Genomic DNA, 23417 nt, shown 5'->3' with positions numbered 1-23417 from the left:
ATAGACTAGACTATAGACTAGACTATAGACTAGACTATAGACTAGACTATAGACTAGACTATAGACTAGACTATAGACTACACTATAGACTAGACTATAGACTAGAGTTTAATCCTTTATTTTAAAATCGACAGATTGAACTTTCAGATGATATAAAAATTTTATAAATAACGGGTTTTTACTGCTGCTATAACAGCGTAGAAATAGCCAAAAGAACTGTTTTTTCAATTTACGAGACGATATCTCAAAAACCTGAGATAGTGGAAATTAGATTCGGACTCAGCGCATCGAAATTTGACTTAAATTGTTTAAATTTTCATTATACACTACTATTGTGAGGTGGGTATTATGCGGTGCCACGCCCATATTAAGAATATATTAAATCAGAGAGATAATATAACAGTTAGGGTCTTAAAATTTTGACGGAGCCACTTTAGTATCAGTACAGATTAGCAACAAGGGGCGTGGCACCTCCGATATAAATTAAATAGAAAAATTCACTTATGTTGGAAATTATAACAGTTTGAATTTGAAAATTTTGCACAAAGCACTTTAACATCCATGGTAACATTTTGGCCAACAAATTGGCGCACTATCAAAGAAGTGGGGGACGTCACCTCCCATATAAATTAAATAAAAAAATTCGTTTATCTGAAAAACTTGTAGAACTAAATTCTTCAAATTTTGCACAAATAAATTTTATATTCATCTGAACATTTTGGAGATAAATAGGGCAAACTATTATCTGGTGGAGGGGTGCCTTTGGAACCCCCATATGAATTAAATACAAAAATTCGTAATTCTGAGAAACTATTAGAACTCGAATCTTAAAATTTTTCATGAACAACTTTGAAATTGATGTGAACAGTTAGACAATAAGGGATTGACTTTAATTGTAGGGCGTGGCACCTCCCATATGTATTAAATACAAAATTTCGTATATCTAGGAAACTAATAGAACAATATTCTTAAAATTTAATGGGGGGCTTGGCACTTCCCATATGAATTAAACACAAAATTGCATATATCTGGGAAACTATTTTTATTTTAAATTCTTTCATAAATTACATTAAAATCTCAATTAACGTACGAAAAAATAATGCCAAACTTGCAATAATTTGCATCTGGCATCTCCCATATGTAACAATCTGTATATCTGGAAAACTTTAAAATCGTTAGTGGGTTTTTCTTTTATATTACTTTTAGGGTAGCAAAGCACACTGGGTTTAGCTAGTAAATTATAAAAGACTATTTATTATCTATGTAAAATTTATGAATTACTTTCCATTTATGAAATTTTCTTACTATTTATAAACTTTCTTATTTTGAATGCAAAAGATTTTGGAAAAAAACATGCTATTCAGAAAATTTATTGCAATTATATTTTTTTTCTGTTTAGAAATTCTTAATACTCAAAAATTCTAAAAACAAGTACATTTTTCAATCAATTTAATGCGAAAATTACTTCAAGAGAGAGCTGAAATAAAGAGTTTCTCAGAAACAATTATGTATAGAATTAAATCCGTTTAAAACGGTTTTTCATCCATACAGCCATGACTAACTAAAGTGAATTTGACTTGACTTATGGTTTTGATAAAAACTAAAGTATTTATTTACTAGTAGTTCGTTTTATTTCTTTTTTTTACGATTTAACATTTATGTTGGGTACTTTAGAAAGCAAAAAAACAAAAAATATTACACTAGAGAAGAAAAAAAGTGAATTTGACACAGATACTGGTATTTATAGCCATAGTAACAAAACAAACCATTAATATTGTATAGCACAAGTAGCACGACTTGATATTTTTTTCACATAAAATACTTGTAAAATGTTCTAACGACCACAATATTGTTTCTTATAGTCTTATAATATATACCTATGTATGTATAGTATATATTTAGTTATTCCTTGTTATTATGTAGAGTTTTGTGTTTTATTTCCGTTTTTAATACAAAATATAAAATATTTGTTATTGTACTTTTAGAAATGATTTCCGGGCCAAAAAGAAATGTCATTTATTATTATATATTATTGCTTTATTTATTGTTTGATAATATTATCAATGGTGTGAATAATTGTTTTTGAAATTGTAGATTATCCAAATTAGTTAAAGACATATTGTGGTGTTGGTAATATTTAAATATTTGAAAAATTTTAAAAACTTTGTTTAGGAAAACTTTATGTATTCAGTTATATGTAATCATTTATTTACTTATATTCTAAACAAATATGTATATTATTGCGGCAATAATACGTTTGTGCTAAAGCCAAAAATATCGGGGCTATACTTAACTTAAAGTTTACCAATCGGCTCAGAATCACTGACTTCTCAGTGCCCACTCTACAGATCGAAATCGGTCAACGATTTAAAATAACCCACATACAACCGAATCACAAGAATATTGTTTTTTTATGATTGTAGATCAGTCTTTAATCAAGACTTTAGATCAGTCTATTGTCAAGACTTTAAATCAGTCTAAAGTCAAGACTATAGATCAGTCTATAGTCAATACTATGGAGCAGTCTATAGTCAGCCTATAGTCAAGACTATATATCAGTCTATAGTAAAGACTATAGATCATTCTTGACTATAGACTGCTCTATAGATCAGTCGGTAGTCAATACTATAGATCAGTCTATAGTCAAGACTATAGATCAGTCTATAGTCAAGACTATAGATCAGTCTATAGTCAAGACTATAGATCAGTCTATAGTCAAGACTATAGATCAGTCTATAGTCAAGACTATAGATCAGTCTATAGTCAAGACTATAGATCAGTCTATAGTCAAGACTGTAGATCAGTCTATAGTCAAGACTATAGATCAGTCTATAGTCAAGGCTATAGATCAGTCTATAGTCAAGACTATAGATCAATCTATAGTCGAGACTGTAGATCAGTCTATAGTCAATACTATGTTTAGTAGTTCTTAATAGTTCTCAATAGTTTCAATATCATAATTTTTTTATAACCCGTTTACTATCTTAAGGTGCTAGATTTTAAAGAAAAAATGGGTTTCAGGCGCTAAGACTGGATAATAAAAATCTTTAACCGATTAGGAATAGAATCGTTCCTGAGCGGAGATTCAACTGTCGTGGGAACATAGAATCATTTAGTCAATAACATTGCCCTTTTATTTTTCTAAACAAATTGACCATTTCAATAGAATATATTATCTTTAAAAATCCTTATTTATGAAGTAATTTGTAGATTCCCTAATAGACTTATTAAACACTTTACAAACTAGTTAAATGTGGGTCACAACTAATTTGTCGAAAAAACAAATCACTCAATATGGAAGCCTAAACAATAAATGAATTATTTACAAGTTTATTTTTCCTGCATTCAATTAATTTGTATATTTTGTAGTAAATTTGTATAATTTTCATTAAATGAATACATATATATGTTAAATAATATTTGTACATATGTATGTATGTACTTGTTGTATTTATTATATAGAAATTAATGAAGCTTTACAAATGTTAATTTGTTATTTAATCATATATGTATGTAGAATTCTTTTATTTCAATTTTAATGAGAAATTAAGTACTTACAATGGTAATTAAACAACAACAGTATGAGTTAATTTGGAAGTATATTTTGGTGTAAACCGTGCCCAATTATAAATTTTTTAAATTGTCCCCTTAACTTACAATTGTTCCTAATCGATAAACATAAGAACTATTACACCTATTGATTGCTATAAATATTGTCCGAAATTTGACATTAGTTCTTCCACATTGAGGTGCAAAGGATCAGACGCTATTCCCAGAAAGTCTAGTTTCGTCTCAAATTCCATAATGCGGCTTAATAAAACACTTTACTTTCTTAATAAAATCTGTTATTAGCCTTTTAAAATGAACTGTAAAATTTTTAAGGTTAGGTATACATTAATTACAACCTTTCTGTCACTACTTACTAAAACACAGCGTTTTAATGACTTTGTCTATACTTTTAGTAAATAGCAAACTTCTCCTAAATATTATTCCGAACATAGATTAATGAGGCAATTTGATACCGTTCTGTGTGTGAGTATGTGCGTGTCTGTAGAGAATTGTGTGCAAAATTAAACCAAAGAGAAACGCACACATAAAAAATTAATTAAAATAAATACGAGGGTAACGAGGTAAATATAGAGTTTTGAAAAACTTTTTATTAAATTTTAATTTTTTTAAAGACTGTAAATCAATCTATACTTAACACTGTGGATTAGACTGTAGTCTAGACTATAGATCAATCTATAGACAAGACTTTAGATCAGCCTATATATATGTATTTAGTCAGTCAATAGACAAGACTATAGTCTATAGTCAAGATTATATATCAGTCTAAAGTCAAGGCTACAGATTAGTCAAAAGTCGAGACTATAAATCAGTCTATATTAAAGACTATAGATCAGTCTATAGTCAAGAATATAGATTTGTCTAGTCAAGACTAGATCAGTCTAAAGTCAAGGCTATAGATCAGTCTATAGTCAAGACTATAGATCAGTTTATTGTCAAGACTATAGATCAGTCTATTGTCAACTATAGATTAATCTAAAGTGTAGACTATAGATCATTCTAAAGTGTAAACTATAGATCAGTGTAAAGTCTATACTATAGATAGTCAAGACTATAAATCAGTCCATAGTCAAGACTATAGATCAGTCTATAGTTAAGACTATAAATCAGTCCATAGTCAAAACTATAGATCAGTCTATAGTCAATACTATAGATCAGTCAATAGTCAAGACTATAGATCAGTCTATAGTTAAGACTATAGATCAGTCTATAGTCAAGCTTATAGATCAGTATATAGTCTATAGTCAAGACTATAGATTAGTCTATAGTCAAGACTATAGATCAGTCTATAGATCAGTATATAGTCAACACTATGATGAGTCTATAGTCAAGACTATAGATGAGTCTATAGTCAAGACTATAGATGAGTCTATAGTCAAGACTATAGATGAGTCTATAGTCAAGACTATAGATGAGTCTATAGTCAATGCTACAGATCAGTCTATAGTCAATACTACAGATCAGTCTATAGTCAATACTATAGATCAGTCTATAGTCAAGACTATAGATCAGTCTATAGTTAAGACTATAGATCAGTCTATAGTCAAGCCTATAGATCAGTCTATAGTCAAGCCTATAGATCAGTCTATAGTCAAGATTATAGATCAGTCTATAGTCAAGACTATAGATCAGTCTATAGTCAAGACTATAGATCACTCTATAGTCATGACTATAGATCAGTCTATAGTCAGAACTATAAAGCAGCCTTTAGTGAAGACTATAGTCAAGACTACAAATCAGCCTATAAATCAGATTAACATTAAGACTATAGATCAGTTTATAATCAAGTCTATATAGAAGTCCCTAGTCATAATTTAGATCAAACTTTTTTAAATACAGTCAAGGCGGCACCTCTAAAGTCTCAAGTCAAATCTCATTATTCACCATAATTGTTTGTTAACCTTCTTTTAGTTAATAACTTAAACATTCCAATGACTTTAGTTAAGACTTTTACAAATTTTCTTAGAACCTTTTGATGTAAGTAGTATGTATGTAAATACTTATGTAAATTATATTATTTTTTTTATTTCAACACTGCCCACAATTTCAGCTCCAGGCAAAATACATATTTATAGAAACAATCTTCATATTGCCATTACCAACGCCTGTTGCTTTCGTAATTTCGATAAAACGTGCGTTTTAAGGCAAAAAAAGTAAAATTGTAATAAAATGTGATAAAAATCTAAAAAAGAAAATATGTACTAAGAAAACCTGCTGTTTAAGGAGACGGAAAAAAGAGCAAGCAAATGAAAAAATTTAAAGTTCACCCTTAAAAAGGTGCGTAAAATTGTCGTTAAAATTGTTGCTACAACAATAAATTTGTAAGAGCCGTCACATACATATTAAGAAGTACAGTTAGACGAGTCTTGTCTCATTTTTTTCCTTGTATATTATATACATAGCTCTTGCTAGTTATTTGATTCCTTTGAGAGCTGTGGGAGTGTTAGTCTGGTTATAAGAACACTGATATACCTTATTAAGTGGTATAGTACAAAACTTATAAATGTATCCTTGAATTGTTTTTTTATTTCTATTAATTTGGAGAAAAAAAAAACATTTTTTGTTTGCGCAAAACTTGATGATGTAAAAGATCCTTATGAGATTACGAACAAAAATGTATATAAAACAGACAGACGTAATAAAAGTTAACAATTTTTATGATTCTTGTTAAAGGCCACATTAAGTGCTACAATTAGGAACCTTTTAATCATTTAAATTCTTTTTAAATGCATTCATAGTTCAGTTAATATCTTGTTCGCTTATTTTTTTAGTTCAATTGTAATGTCATGTTCTCTCGGCATGTTAAAAGAGTTAATTCACAATCTCTAAACATGGACTGATTATGTGTTTAAAAGTGGTAAAATTATAGTTTTTAAAAATACTTAATCAAGTAATGATGTTGTTGTTGTAACAGCTCGACTGTGGCCGATAGTTCTTTCCTGGGGAAAAAACTTTGGGTTGATACAGCTGTCGCTGGGTCTTTGGCCGAGTATGACTCGGGTCGTTCCGGAGCGAAGATCCAATTGTCGAGGGAACGTAATCAAGTAATTAAGATTTATTGTAGGAACGTTGTACGGAAAAAGTGTCTAACTAACCGACAAATAAGCAGGATTTTGTTGTTGATTATTTAAAAATAATATTGGTTGTAAGCCTCCGGTAGAGTAGTTGGAAGGATTCTATAAATCGACTTTCGAATAATCGACTTTTTGTTGAAAAAAGTCTATGTCAACAATTTTGTTCCAAAAAAGTCGATAACTCGACTATAGTCTATGAAAAAAAGTCGACTTTGTAAATAAACGTCGAAAAAGTCGGAAAGTCGTAAAAAGTCAAAAAGTGGAAAAAAGTCGAAAATAGTAGAAAAACGTCAAAAATAGTCGAAAATTTCAAAAAAAGTGGAAAGAGTCAAAAACTCTAAAATAGTCGGAAAAATTCGAAAAAAGTCAAAAAATAGTCGGAAATAGTCAAAAAGTCGACTGTTTATAAAATACTAAAAGTCGAAAAGTCTAAAAGTCGTCTTTTAATTAAATAAAATAAGTCGAAAAATCGACTTTCAATAAAATGCAAAAAGTTGACTTTTAACTAAATGCAAAAGGTCGAAAAGTCAACTAGAAGTAATATTGGTGTGTGCCTCTGGTAGAGGTGTTGGTAGGGTTCTATAAATTGACTTTAAAATAAAAAACATCGACCTTTTGTGAGAAAAAGTCGAAATGTCTATGAATTCACTTAGTGCTACTTTTGAAGTGGTGCTAAATGTTATTTGTTTGGAAGTACCTCGTTTTATTTTTGCTAGGATGTTACTATATATGTTTTTATTGTAAACTTACATTCACATAATTTTTCTCTTTCAAAAAAATTCCAAAAATGTTTGAAAAGTTGAAAAAGTCAAAAAGTCCATGGTAAAAATTGTTTCAAAAAGTCGACTTTTTAAAAGGAAAAAAGTCGACTTTTCATAAATCGTTTTTTGTTTCTACTATAAAGCCCTAGTAGTTGGTAGTAGTTCACACGAGCAGTAGAATTACTCAATTCAGCTTCTGAACAGCTGATTATTTATCATAATCAGCTGTTTTTATTAGAGATGACACTCATTCAAATTAAAATTCATACAAAATATGTTCTTTAAACCTTTGATAAAATTTTATTAAAAAGGAAATTAAGCTTTAAAATCAGATTATTTCGACAATCGTCCCAGAAGACCATTATGTAGACCTTTTCCAAAATGGGTTAAATCGATGCAAATTTTCAATTTTAATTAAAACAAAGCTCCATTTACAATGTCAATTAATAAGTGATCTGCATTAAAAACACACTAAGTGTAGTTTCATTACAGTCTTGTTTGAATTCTACTCGACTAATCATACAAACATTTACTTAACAGCAATAAAAAACTATTACAAGTAATGTAAATACAAAAAATATAAGATTTTCAATATATTCTTAAAAAAGTTTAATTAAAAAAGAACCGATTTTTTAAGTAAATTAAATCAATAAAAGAATTAATCAACAATTTTTTTATGAAAAATAAAAATCTCATGAAACCAAGTTATAAATATATTTAAGGAAAAGTCCTTTAGAAAGAATAAACTGAGTGTTACACCATTATTTTCGGATACACATACATACATAGTAATGTAAAGTTTAAAAATAATACCCAGGGTTTAACAACTACCAACAAACAACTAAAATTGACATTCAGACAAACCAATTAAAAAACAGATTTTTAATTCCAAAAAAATGCCTGTGGATATTTGCACAAGGTTAAAGCTAAAAAAGATAAAATTTAAATTAAGCAACAAAATTTAAAACAAAAACGTAAACTATTATATACAAAGGAATAACGAATTAAGTTGCAAAGGACTTTTTTTTATTATTTTGTTTGTAAATAGTATAACAATCTTCAACAATTCATTTGTTCATTCATTACGCATTGAAAATTTAATATACAACTACATACAAACACATCTACATTACATAAACTGTTTACATTACACTTTATATTTTATACAGTTAGTCAGTCAGTCAATCACTCTCTTTCAGTCAGTTATTCTTTCAAGCAGTCATCCATATTTCATCACTATCACCATCAGACCATCATCAACAGCAATAGCAGCAGCAGCAGCAACAACGGCATCATCATTGTCAGCAACACTAACAATATTGTTGTTGTTGTTGTCGTTGCCGTTTAAGGCATTTCAAGAGCATTGTTAAACGCAGTAGATTTCATTTAGATGATACAGAGTTGAAATTTTTAACAATAGCATTGATTTTTTCAGAAATATTTTAGAGGACTATTTTTATTTTTTGTGTTATAATTTTATATGAGTTTTTTATTTCTTTCGCTGCATTCATTACCACTGCAATGGCCTTGAAAGAGGACCATTATGAAATGAATGTAACAAAAAAAAAAAAAACGTTGTAATAAAAAACAGTGTAAATCCTGTTTAAGCGGAAATACTTTTAAAGCATTTACATCTTATGAGAGGAGAAATTTAACGATGTTTTTTCTTCTTCTTCTATGTGATGAAAGTAATGTTAATGCAAATGTTTTTCTTTTCAAATTTATTTTAGAAATGGAAATCATTCCTGAAGGCAGACACTTCCGTTTGGTGCAAGAATCTGAGCTTCCCGAAATATTGGATTATTTAGAACGTTTTTTTCCGGAATCACTAAAGGTAAGGGATTCTTTTAGTGCTTCTATACATTTCGTCTATGTCTAGTCTATGTCTAGTCTATGTCTAGTCTATGTCTAGTCTATGTCTAGTCTATGTCTAGTCTATGTCTAGTCTATGTCTAGTCTATGTCTAGTCTATGTCTAGTCTATGTCTAGTCTATGTCTAGTCTATGTCTAGTCTATGTCTAGTCTATGTCTAGTCTATGTCTAGTCTATGTCTAGTCTATGTCTAGTCTATGTCTAGTCTATGTCTAGTCTATGTCTAGTCTATGTCTAGTTTATATCTAGTCTTTGCCTACCCTAGAAATCAAGCCAAACCAACAATATATAAAAATGTATATAACACTACTTAATTTTAATGAATTTATAACTGTAAAAATATTATAAATTTTTAATGTAAATTAGCAAAACTTTACTTTTCTAAATTTCTTTAGTAAACAACATGCGATAGTTTTTACACCCAACAACTTTTTGTATTTAATTGCTAAAAATAAAAATCAAAAGTTTTTCTTTAGCAGTGCAAACTCAGTTCATAAAAAATCAAATATTTTGATTAATTGAGGCACTTTTATTTCGAAAGGAAAGCAACGCAAAAGTTTATCTTTCTTTATATTCTCTACAATAATAATAAACTTGTACCTTGAAAGCAACAAAAATTTGTTGATAAAATATTCTACAAACAGAATAATGCCACATGAGCAACATGCAAAAAAAGAATGTGTTGCACACTATACACAAAATATTTAAAATAAAAGAATATAAAGACATATTAAATTTATACAACAACTGGTGACAATGTGATGGTGTTGATTTTGATGATGGGGGTTTCATGGTACAAGTTTAAAAAGATTTTTTATTAATAAACATAAATATTTAACAGAAATATAAACAAAAATATACAATTAATACAGAAAATAATACAAAGTGCAGAGAATATTTCGATTAAGTGATTAAAATAGATGGACACAGATCTGTAGAATGTTTTCTTTTTTAAAAAAGGAGATTAATTTTTGAGAGAAGATTATTTTTCTTGTGTTTTATAATTCTTAAGTGGTTTATGTGATTTTTAATATAAGAAACAGTAAAATAGGCTAAAATAAACAAGTGTTCTTTAAAACATATATAGGTACATATTTATTTGGAATATATGTGATCATTAGATAATCATGGAATAGACATAGACTAGACATAGACTAGACATAGACTAGACATAGACATAGACATAGACTAGACATAGACTAGACATAGACTAGACATAGACTAGACATAGACTAGACATAGACTAGACATAGACTAGACATAGACTAGACATAGACTAGACATAGACTAGACATAGACTAGACATAGACTAGACATAGACTAGACATAGACATAGACTAGACATAGACTAGACATAGACTGGAAATAGACTAGACATAGACTAGACATAGACTAGACATAGACTAGACATAGAATAGACATAGACTAGACATAGACTAGACATAGACTAGACATAGACTAGACATAGACTAGACATAGACTAGACATAGACTAGACATAGAATAGACATAGACTAGACATAGACTAGACACAGACTAGACATAGACTATATATAGACTAGACATAGACTATGCATATACTAGCCATAGACTAGACATAGATATAGACATGGACTAGACAGGACATAAACTAGTCATAGACATATACAAGACTAGACATAGACTAGAAACAGACTAGGTATAGGCTATAGATAGACTAGACGCAAACTAGACTTAGACTTGACATATACATACTTAAAATATATCAGACACAGACTACACATACCTGTGAAATGTCCATAAACACTACTGTCTTTAACTATTCTCCCTTCCACAACCTACTTTTCTGGTTTCATGACAATGCTCCGCATACGTTGGGATCATCGCCTAAAATCTGGTCCAAAAAACATGTCTCTCTATTACCACAATATAAATATCTATGTATGTATATTGGTGGTTGCTTTAAAATAACTGCATATCATAAACTTATATGAATTCTTATAGAGAGGAATCTTTTTAAAGAAATTAAAGATGAAGCAAATAATAATTTATTTTCCAAATGACGTAACTTGGCCAAGTTATTGGGTAATCTGCTCGTGCATATAAAAATTAAGAGGAAAAAACACAAATCACATTATAATTTAAAGTTCAATTTATCAATATAAAAATACATATATTTTAAGCAGCCATAAAAAACTCCAAAATTGTAACGATGCAGTTCAAAAGTTTAAGGTCAACAATCATATTTGCAGATGTTGATGAAGATGTGGTTGTGACTGTTTAGATAAGACTGATTCATACACAAGCTAATAATGTTTGCTCTATTAGGTTAAGGATGTTTTTTTGTAGATTTTTAAAAAATGTTTTGAACTGATATTTGCATTCTATATTTTTTTTGCCAAAAACAAACTATAAAAATAAAAAATATACTCCCTAATGTAATATTTTAAACAATTGTTGGTTATTTATTTTAAAACTTATTATAAAATCTAATCCAATCACGAATATGCATTTTATATTTATTTACAAAGTTGTAACAATATTATGAGAAAAGTGGACAAATAAAATTTATTGATATTACACCCCCTTCTAACAGCTACGCCTCTTTTAGCAACTAATTGACTTGTAGTTGTGTTACAAAAATTTCTAGACACATTTTTTGTTGTTTATATTTTCTTAATTATTTATTTAAAATAATGATTTTATTTTTGTATAATTAATTAATTATTACAAACGTGACAATAACACGTTTCATATAAGAAAAAAACATTTAAAAAGACGATGATGAGGAAAAATGGCAAGTGAGTATTGTTGTTGGCATAATTGTGGTTTTCTTGCATCTTTATAAAAAAATAATGTCTAGTCTATAGGTTAGTCTAGTGTATGATCTAGTCTATAGTCTAGTCTATAATCTAGTTTATAGTCTAGTCTATAGTCTAGTTTATAGTCTAGTCTATAGTCTAATTTATAGACTAGTCTATAGTCTAGTCTATAGTCTAGTCTATAGTTGAGTCTATAGTCGAGTCTATAGTCGAGTCTATAGACGAGTCTATAGTCTAGTCTATAGTTGAATCTATAGTCTAGTCTATAGTCGAGTCTATAGTCTAGTCTATAGTCTAGTCTATAGTCGAATCTATATTTGAGTCTATAGCCTAGTCTATAGTCGAGTCTATAGTCTAGTCTATAGTCGAATCTATATTTGAGTCTATAGTCTAGTCTATAGTCGAGTCTATATTCTAGTCTATAGTCTACAGTCTAGTCTATAGTCTAGTCTATAGTCTAGTCTATAGTCTAGTCTTTAGTCTAGTCTATAGTCTAGTCTATAGTCTAGTCTATAGTCTAGTCTATAGTCTAGTCTATAGTCTAGTCTATAGTCTAGTCTATAGTCTAGTCTATAGTCTAGTCTATTGTCTAGTCTATAGTCTAGTCTATAGTCTAGTCTATAGTCTAGTCTATAGTCTAGTCTATAGTCTAGTCTATAGTCTAGTCTATAGTCTAGTCTATAGTCTAGTCTATAGTCTAGTCTATAGTCTAGTCTATAGTCTAGTCTATAGTCTATTCTATAGTCTAGTCTATAGTCTCTTCTATAGTCTAGTCTATAATCTATTCTATAGTCTAGTCTATAGTCTAGTTTATAGTCTATTCTGTAGTCTAGTCTATAGTCTAGTCTATAGTCTAGTCTATAGTCTATTCTATAGTCTAGTCTATAGTCTATTCTATAGTCTATTCTATAGTCTAGTCTATAGTCTATTCTATAGTCTATTCTATAGTCTAGTCTATAGTCTTTTCTATAGTCTAGTCTATAGTCTAGTCTAAAGTCTGGTCTATAATTTAGTCTATAGTCTAGTCCAGTCTATAACCTAGCTTAGATAGTATTTTGTCTAGCATATCAAATAGTATTTTATATAGCATATCATATAGTCTATTGTCTAGTTTATATGCTAGTATATTAGCCAGTCTATTGTCTAGTATATACGCTGGTCTATAGGCTATTCTATTCTATACACTAGTCCATTCTATTGTCCGGTCTTTAGGCTCGGCTTTTGTCTAGTCTACAGATTTATACCTTCAATTATTCAATTTTTAACAAAGTTTTAATATTTTTTTTAATTTTTATGTATTTTCAAAAATTCTACTCAAACTAAAGATTAACCAAAGTCATTCAATAAATGTTCACATACGAACATACTGCATACATATGTCAAATACTTTAATAACATATGATAAATCAACTTAATATCATTCAATAAAATTTATTTCAATGATCATTGACTAAAAGCCTATTATTTTACTACTTGTATTAATATTTGCAAATGTACCGACATTTGTACTTACAATTGTGTTAAACTATATACATGTATACATACATATGTATGTATATATTTTACATGTGGTAAAAGCATTTTCTATTCAAATAAAACTATTTATTTAAGTGGAATATTTACTCATCTGTTGTGGTTGATTGACAATTGTGAAATATAGTTTATTGGTATTAATTAATTTTGAATTTATAGTTTAAAACACGCAAATAACATATGGAACGTATAAGTGATATTTAATTATTTAAAAATTAAACATACGTAATGGTGGTCAGCAAATAAATATTATTTATAATATGTATAGTTGTTTACTTAAGTAATGTAAATAATAAGAAAAAAATTTGTTAGATTAATTGTGTAACAAACAAACAAAAAACATTTGACACCCATTTCGATAAAAAGCGAAAACAAAGTGACTCTCCGATCCACTCCGATCGAGTTGTGGACCAAAAAAATTCTACAAAAGTTTTTAAACTATTTTTCCCGTAATCAGCTCAAAATTACTAAGTTTTCGAGATCTATTTAAAAAAAAAAATCGAAAATGCTTTATTTTTTAAAAGAATTATACTGAGGTCAGAATTTTCAATCGCTGGTAGGGAACTAAGGAACATTCCAAAAAAATCATATATTTTATTTTTCTCGTGTTCAGTACATTAAAACGCATCGATTGAGTGATATTCCTAAATGAAATTCTTAAAAAGGCTGAAATTTAATTCTTTACATTTTCCATCTTAATTTCTCCAGTCATCCGCTACTATAAACTGGCAGTTTCAACTGTATTCTCGGTCTTCACTTGGAACAGTTTGAACTGGGGTCAATTCAAAGAACCACATTAGTAAAGCAGTTACCACAGAACTTGTTCTTCGGATTCTTATCCTTAATTTTGAAGCTATCAATATCACTAGTGAAATGAGAATATAAACTGATGGAATGATTTGACCTGGAGACGATCCACAAAACTATATATCTAGTACTACGGTATCTAGTTGCCCGCAGGAGTGGCTATGGTTCTCGTTCTTTGGGCTCCACGTAGCGACAATGGTTAAAACACAAAATCAGTTTATGCGAACATATGTAAGTCTGAGTTCTATAAATTGGTGGAATGATTTGATCGAAGCAGAAAACCTTATATCTGGAACTACGGTAGCCAGTTGCCCGCAGTAGTAGCTATGGTTTTGGTTCTTTGGGGCCGGCGTAGCGACAGTGGTTTAACCAAAAAATTGCTTATGTACATATCATCCGGGATATTGGCAACATGATTAACACTCTGAAAGTGTTGGATATCTCTTACCCTTCTTGTAGTAGAGCCACAATATTAATTTGGAATTTATCATATTGACGCTTGATTGTCTTAGTTGCCTGTCTTTATAATCTTTATGATCAGAGAATGGAACTGAAATCTCGTGGAAAGTCTCCTCCGTTCTTCGGGTATGCTGCGTGACTGTTGTTGTACTGCCGGGGCAATTATTGGATTCGGTAGAATTTGTCAAAACATCTTAATATAGAGACGGTTCCTGATTTATTTGTGCTGTAATTCGGACTCCCAAATCTCTAAGCGTTGTTTCCGAATCAACAGAGCCCTGTGATACTTTAAAAGGTTGAAACATGTTCGAATTCCACGTGAGTGTTCTATATTGAAGACTCTCGTGGACAAGTTTTGGACCATCTAATGTCCACAAAGTGGATGCAAAATCAACCGTGAGATTAAGTCGTTAAAACCGATACACACGTAAAACACATAGACATTACGTTTGCTTCTAAACTTCTCACGTATATAATATATATTGACCAAACAATAAAATTTCTTATACAATTTATTTTTTTCTTCTTTTTAATACCTCAATTTACTTTAACAATTGTCATTTTATATTCACATTTTAATGTTCCTTCATCTTTAATTTAATTTCATATGCATACACTACTTTTCACTTGATCCCCATAAACTTGTATTGATTTCTTAAGGATTACACAAAACTTGGCAAACACAAAATTTTGGTTGTGTCTTTGTTTTTTTCTTATTTCTTGTTGTTGTCTTTCTTCACATGGAAGCCAATGTGATTGATTTATATTATATAAAAGAAAATGCTGGCAGTAATACACATGCCATATAAAGGCAACCAAAATATCATGGTGGTGTAACAGAATAATACTGAAACGAATTGCTCTGCATTAAAAACATGACACAAGTAAAAATGTCCATGAAGTTTTTAGTTTTAAGCAAATATTGAAATGTTAATGGAACCTTAGAAAATAAAACCACTAGTGTACCAAAATTACCACTTTTACCACTACTTATGAATTACTTGAGTTTTAAGTTTTGGTTTCTCTTTCGGCTTTGTTTATATCCTTCACCTATGTGAAAATAGTATATATAAGTTTATCATTTCGTTTGTAATTTCTATAATAAAATTACTGACTCGGCCTATTCCGAGAGGATAGGTATTTATATTTTGAATCCTTATAGATAGTCGGGTCAATTTCGCCCTGTTCGTCTGAACGTCTGTCTATGCGTATGTTGAAATCAATTTTCAGAAGGCTTCATATATCTATAAGATCCGAACCTTTAAAATCGGCCCATAAATAACGGAGATATGAACAAAATTCCGAGATAACCTCTGAAAATTTTATTAAAAAAGAAGCATTTTTGTGCATGACTTGCCATAAAGAAACCAACAACAACTTACAGCTTCATATGAAAATGTTATTCTTGTGCTTAGAGTTCAGTGTACATGCTGCTTGGGTTTAAGTTTTGCTCTGATAACGTTGCTACTTATTCCACTTATTACAACATATTAAAGATATCAGGCGGCACATAACTTTAGGCGAACTGGCCAAAAGCGATTATAGGAGACGTCATCAATGTATACAGGACACATTGAATGGCTAAACATAATCATTGTACGTGCCTGATCGCATACCAGACCATGTATACGTTTTGTTAACTTTGAAGCGCTGATCCCAAATAAGATGTCTTAGTCAAGCGGAACATTAGAACAAATGCTTTTAGGAATCCGTTGCTACACGGAGAGCTCTAAGTTGGGGGACAAGGTGGGCCTGGAGAACCATATTAAAGGGCCAAAGCAGAAACATACAAATGGTGGTACACCTAATCATAGCATAAGCTAACAGGAAGAAGTCCAAGCAAAAACTTTAACTTAATACTCCCCAGAGGTAAGGTTTACATCATATAGGTACCAGACCACTAGGGAGTTGTCGGCAATAATGTATTAGTTTTTAAAAGAAGTGAGCTCGATGTAATTAACGCAAAACGTGAATAGTAGCACCTCTTGGAATAATAAAACGGTTAGTAGAACCACGTAGTCCCTATGAGGTGACACTGGATTTCAGCTATACAAAATTGGAAATGTGGAATTTCGACGAATATAGAGCATGTGAAGAGGAGAGTAAAACTCTAAAGCAAATGGTAATACCACTTGGAATAATAAAACGATGGGTAGGTCCACTATGACCGTCTGAGGTTACAAAAGATTTCAGCTAACAAAATTGGACGTGTGACATTCAGATGAATGTAGAGCATATGGAAAAGATAGTAATACTCTAAAGCATTTTCTCTTCCAGTATCAGGCATTCGTCGAGGTTAGATCCACTATGACCCTATGAGGTTACAAAGGATTTCAGCTAAACAAAATTGGACGTGTGGCATTCAGACTAATGTAGAGCATATGGAAAATATAGTAATACTCTGAAGCACTTTCTCTGCCACTATCAGGCATTCGTCGAGATTAGATCCACTATAAGGTTACAAAGGATTTCAGCTAAACAAAATTGGACGTGTGGCATTCAGACGAATCTAGAGCATATGGAAAAGCTAATAATACTCTGAAGCACTTTCTCTGCCACTATCAGGCATTCGTCGCGGTTAGATCAAGGTACCTTATGAGTGATATTATTTCGGAAGTTACATTCCTCACGAAAACTGATTGGAAAATTCTTTGGAATTACGTCCAGGAAACAGAGTTTCTGAACATTGAACATTTTATTTTACCAACAAACATTGTTTTTTCATTAAAAGGTGCACAACAGATCCTATACTGTACTCTATTTATGTTTACGAATTTGATGTAGTTTGCTTGGTTCTTAGTTTGTGACACATTTTGTGTCGGAGATGAAGCACCAAGAACTCTTTGTTGGATTTGATGTAGATTTTTTTTTGATTACTACTAAAATACGTATTGACACATTGAGGTGAAGGATCTATAATATTCGGCACAACCATAAATATAGGAATATTACTTGTTCTTTTTTTACTTTTATATTTTAAATTATAGTTTTACATAATAAAAGTTTTTTTATATAAAAAAGTTTATTTTTCCCTTTTTTGTTAGTCTGTACATACGCTTTATTTTATTCGTAATTGTTGTTGGATTTTTTTTTTGGTATATATAAAAATTGAGGTTAGGTTTCGTTTTTGCTTTCAAGTCCTTGTTGTAGAATATAATTCTATTTTATAATTTTAAGTGATTTAAAACTTAATGTAAAGGTATTTTAGTTTGTAACTATGTGGATTTATATGTATGTATGTATTTGTTTTAGGTGTGGTTTAACACATTTTTTATATAAATTTTTTTGTTTAATATTCTTTTATAAAATTATTCTATAGAAATGTTTTCTATTTATAAATTTGATTAAAACGTATTTGTAATACAAATAGTAAAGGTTAAATCGTAACTAAATTTAGCCATTTTCATTTCTATAACAGTGGTGGTAAAGAACATTTCTCATAAAGTATACAATGATCTTTGGGTTAATAATATGTCTGACAACTTTACATGAATTAAAGCACAACTCTATCTGTAGCATTAAACCAACTCGTCGAGAGACCTCAGGAAATTTACTAGAATATTTGCAATTTCAATATTAGATTGTTCCAATGACAATCGATTCTTTGCACCAAAACGACTCGAAGTTCAGCTAACAACGATCAAGGATTGTCAACTCAGCCACACCAACTGATTTTTAAACTACTTTTGTGAACAATAAGTTGCGCGATTAAAAAATTATTCTAAAATGATCCTGATATTAAAAACTGATTACATGATAAAACAATAACAAAATTTATAGCAATCATTAATTGATCCTGCTGTTTGATATATGATAGGTTTAATAAAACATATTTTAAGCAGTTGGAAGTTCTAAAATTGTAATTGTTTGTATTTGTAAGATTCGAAATTGATTAGAAAAAGGGCTAATAAAAGACTATTTTAGAAGAGTTGTGTTCGTGAGCCGCTTGTGACGCCTATAAAAGTAGAAAGTAGATCTTTAAGCATTCTAAGTGTCAAGGCATTCAACGCTTTTGTACTTGTAACTTTAAGCATACCAAAACTTTGATTATACTTTTTTGACAGACCCGTATAATGCGAAAAAGTGTAGAACGCGTGGTGTGGACCTCTTATTTCTTCGAAAAACAATAACAAAATGTACAGCAATCGCAAATAGATTATCCGATCGTTTATATATTTATTTTGTACTTATATTTCGCTTAGTTGAAGGAAATGATTAAAAATTACTAAAATATGATTCGAAAATTACTCTAAAACGATCAGTATTTCGACTCACAAATAATTCAAAATAGATTCAAAAATGATCAGAAGTGGGGCTCCAAAAAAACTATTTCAGAAGAGCCGGGTATCATTTTCTTACGACTATTGTATCATTTATGATCAGGAATCATTTAAATGGTGCAGAAGAGTCATAAATTGCTAGAACGTGATCAAAAATTTAAAAAAAATTAAATTATAATAAGTTGAGATTATAATAATGTATATCTGTAGAGCAACCTTCACACGATCACACAAGTAAGATGATCTGTGAATTTTGAATTTTGTGTAGAAAAGAACTGATGGGATCGTCTAAACGCAATATGTAACAAAAACCATCACACATTGAGAGAGAATACGTATGGAAAATTTCACAGTCGTATTCATTTTTGAAATGATCAACCAAGCAATTCGCATTGGATCAGAGCTGTTTTTTTACGTAAACACAAAGGTGAAATGAAAAACAGCTGTTTTTATCATACTTTGTTATTGTTTTATGCCAATCGTGTAAAGTCAGAGTATACAGAGGTGTCACTTTTGACATTTATGCAGCTTTTCTGCGGCTTTTGTAAACAATTGTAGAGGTATATAATTTTACTTTTTCATTAGACTTATCGTCCGTAAAGTGTGATCCATGTGAAGGGTCCTTAAGTAGTATCAAACCAAGTAGTCGCAAGATCTGAGGAAATAAGCGGAAATAATATGTCTTAATTCGTCATCAATAAGGATCGATTTTAAACTCTTTAGAGATTTTTATGTAACTTTAATATAAGATCACCTTGACGTCCCTAGAATCAAGTAGTCGGAAAATCTTGATTGCAAAGTGGCGGTAAAAACTTACAACCCATTTCAATTGAATTGTTTAGAGTTACAAGAGCAAGATATCTGCTTTAATAACGTACGAAAAGGTCGATCGAATAATATAGCAACTTAATAGATACGGATCGATTTTAAACTCTTTAGAGAATTTGATGTAAGCATGTATAACTTTAAAATATGATCACCTTGTCGTCCCTTAAGTGTGATTATTTAAAGGGTCCTTAAATAGTATCGGACCAAGTAGTCGGAAGATATGGAGAAATAAGCGGAAGTAATATGATTTAATTGGTTTTAGGGATTAGTAAGTTGCCGAGAATCACTTGCAACCCATTTCAGTTTAATTATTTAGAGTCACAAGAGCAAGATATCTGCTTGCTCTTAGCAACTTAATTCAAATATTAAAAAAGATCATTTTTACTACATAAGTATAAAAAAATCAAAAATGTTTAACTAATTTCTTAAAAATATTAACTATTTACAGTTTCATCAAACAATACGAACGTACCTGAATGATCGAGTTTGGGAATTTAAATTTTATGTTTCAAAAGATTGGCCCGAAAAACCAATATTATTACACTTTCCAGGATGCACGCTAACGGTAATACTATAAGAAATTATACTAATTAAAGCAAAAATAATAATTTTTTGTTCTTTTCTGAAGCCCAACAACAATATATACCAAAGCTTTGGCATATTCTGCCCATCCGAACAAATCGAACATGTGGATCTAATGCGTACCGAAGACATACTGATCGATTGGCAACAACCATTGTACCTGAATTTTACGCACATTGCTATTATGAATCGCCTGGATGATTTTTACAAAGAAATGGGCATTATGGAACGGCTTGAGGGTGATATTTATGTGTGTAATAAATTAAATACGGATTTGGAATTCGATGAATTACCCGATAATGCGTACATGCGCCAATTGACCGTGGATGATGTTAAACATATTCACGACTTATATCCGGCCAATGAGATTGAGTGTGTCGATGTATTTGAGATATTGGTTAAAGTACTGCCCGGTTTGGGAATATTTAGAAAAGATACAAATGAATTGGCCGCATGGATGGTACATTCGTATTATGGTGCAATGTTTTCAATGCAAACACGTCCAGATTATAGACGATTAGGGTGAGTGTTTAGGAAGTTTTGGAAGAGTTTTATTTTATTTGAATTGTTTTTTTTTACAGTTATGGCATACGCTTAGCTATTGCTTTGACTAATAAAGTTATAGAACGCGGCTACAAACCATTCGTTGTGATACGTCCACAAAATGATGCTTCTCGTAATCTCTATACTAAATTGGGCTTTGAAAAAGCTTACGAAACATGCCGAGTCAAAATGACACCACATCCTATTAAAACAAACGGTGCCCCTGAACCCTCGGCACCCGAACTAGACGCCAATGCTGATTTAGAAGCCAACAAAGAGAATCAACCCATTGATGAGGGCATTGAGGATATGCTTGCTGAAAAGTGTGATATTAAAGCTGATGATGATGATGCAGATGCTGCCCGGGGTCAAGATAAAAAGGCCACTACAGCTGATGAAGGTATAGGTGATGATAAATAGATGATAGTTAGTTGTAGTTTTTTTAAAACCATAGACCGGAAATAAAGACCCAGCCAGGAGAATAAAACTTTTGAAAATTTTTAATAAAAATAAGAAAAGAAATAAACTTAAACAAAAAGTAGCGATGAATAGTTGAAAAAAAACACAAAAACAAATAAATTATTATTATATAAAAACAACAAACACAAGAAAACAAAAACAAAACTATACATATATATATATATATATTATATATAAATGAAATGCTCTATTAAGTTTATTATATAAAGAAAAACAAATGGAAGAAAAAAACAAAATCTATATATTAAAAACAAAAAGAAAAACCAAACAAACAAAGAAAAAACCTTAAAAATTATTTAAAAAGAAAACAAAATTAAGGAATAAATAAAAGGATTTTTTTCTGGCATAGAAACGACTTTTTGATTACAGATTTTTTCGCTTGAAAACTCTGCTTTTACTTCAACATAATATTAAACAAAAACAAACAAACAAAACTTTCCCTTTAATAAAACTAAGAAAATATGAAATAAAAACAAAAAAATATATTTTTTTACAATTTTATTTCGGTCTTGGAAAATATTTACTTTTTCCTACAAACACATAGCGCCCTGGTCCACAACAAAATTTTCCCTTTAAGCAGCTATTGTAAGCAGTGTAATTTTTTATTTTTCATTTCCTTAAAGGAAACATGACTTATGTTCAAAAAAAAAAAGAGAAATAAACTTATAAAATTACTAATCTAGTTGTTTAAAACGATTACACTCTTTTCAATAACTGCAAACTTACATTACCATTTTAGTTTTTTTTTTTCAAACAATAAAACATTTAAAACGCCTATATATAATAATTATTAATTGTATTTTTTTAGTATAACGTATACTACACTTAAAACCAAACAAAAACTCTCATTAAGTTAACATACTTTTAAAGGCATGCTCTAAGAAAACTATTTCCAAGAAAAAGTAACAACATTTTATCATCATCTATTACCATCAGACATTTCATTAGCTAAAACTAAAAAAAAACAAAACGTTAATTTAAAACAAAATTAGTTACATTTCCAAATATTTTTTTTAATAATTTAATTATAAAAACAAAAAGAAAACCAAAATTTTCTAACATTAATTAAATCTTAGTTTTCCTAATAAAACAACAAAAAGTATAAAAATACACTTTTGTCTATCCTTTAATTTAATAAAAATTTTTTTAAATATAAAAAATTAAAAAACAAAACCTTATACTTAAACAAAAGACATTAAAAATGTCTTTGTAGGATTCTTTTTTATAACAATTTGAAGCTTTTTGCCCAAATACTATATTTATTATTATTATTATTATAATTAAATTTTATCTATATTTACACACACACATACTCACACAAAATTGTCAACAACAAACCAGAAAAACAAATTCTTTAAAAGAAAGAACTACCAAAAAAAAAAACAAACAACAAATAATTAACTTTTTTTTATTAATATTTAAAGTCTTCTTCTGCTTTAAGTTAAGCGATGAAAAAAAAAACTCAAATATTTTATTAAAACCAAAAACAAAAAAAAATATTTAATAAACACACCAAAAAAAAATATTTAAAAAAAAATGTTTAAACAAACACACTTTGAAAAAAAATAATAATAAAATGAACAAAATAAAAAAAATATATACGCAAAAATCAAAAGAAAGCTGAATTAAATGATTTAAAAAAAAAATCTAAACAAAAAAGAAGAAACCTCTTAAAACAAACTATGTATGCAAGAACTAAACAAAAACAAAATGAAAAATATTACAAGAAAAAAAAATAAAATATTAAAAATGAAAAAACATTGGTATGAAGAACATAATTGGTTTATAAGATTTCTAGAGTTTTATTTATTTATAGTGAAAGGTAAGCAAA

General features: G+C 29.5%; 1 protein-coding gene across 1 annotated transcript; it reads left to right on the top strand.

Moving 5' to 3' along the window:
- The first annotated feature begins 9125 nt into the window (after positions 1 to 9125).
- On the top strand, positions 9126 to 21554 carry LOC111680645. Its single transcript, XM_023442318.2, has 4 exons — positions 9126 to 9236; positions 20430 to 20546; positions 20610 to 21085; positions 21145 to 21554. The coding sequence occupies exons 1-4, from the start codon at positions 9135 to 9137 to the stop codon at positions 21524 to 21526; spliced, it is 1077 nt and encodes a 358-aa protein (XP_023298086.2). The 5' UTR covers positions 9126 to 9134; the 3' UTR covers positions 21527 to 21554.
- The last annotated feature ends 1863 nt before the right edge of the window (positions 21555 to 23417 follow it).

This window comes from Lucilia cuprina, chromosome 2, assembly GCF_022045245.1.
Source record: "Lucilia cuprina isolate Lc7/37 chromosome 2, ASM2204524v1, whole genome shotgun sequence".
NCBI classification, from domain to species: Eukaryota; Metazoa; Arthropoda; class Insecta; order Diptera; family Calliphoridae; genus Lucilia; species Lucilia cuprina.
The sequence above is the reverse complement of the archived record's forward strand: the minus strand, read 5'-3'. Positions and strand labels throughout refer to the sequence as shown.

Excerpts from the sequence above, each read along its gene's own strand:
- LOC111680645 (XM_023442318.2), top strand. The coding sequence starts at position 9,135 with ATGGAAATCATTCCTGAAGGCAGACACTTCCGTTTGGTGCAAGAATCT. Across the intron at positions 9,237-20,429 it reads TTTTTCCGGAATCACTAAAG|TTTCATCAAACAATACGAAC; the intron begins GTAAGGGATTCT and ends AACTATTTACAG. Across the intron at positions 20,547-20,609 it reads TTCCAGGATGCACGCTAACG|CCCAACAACAATATATACCA; the intron begins GTAATACTATAA and ends TCTTTTCTGAAG.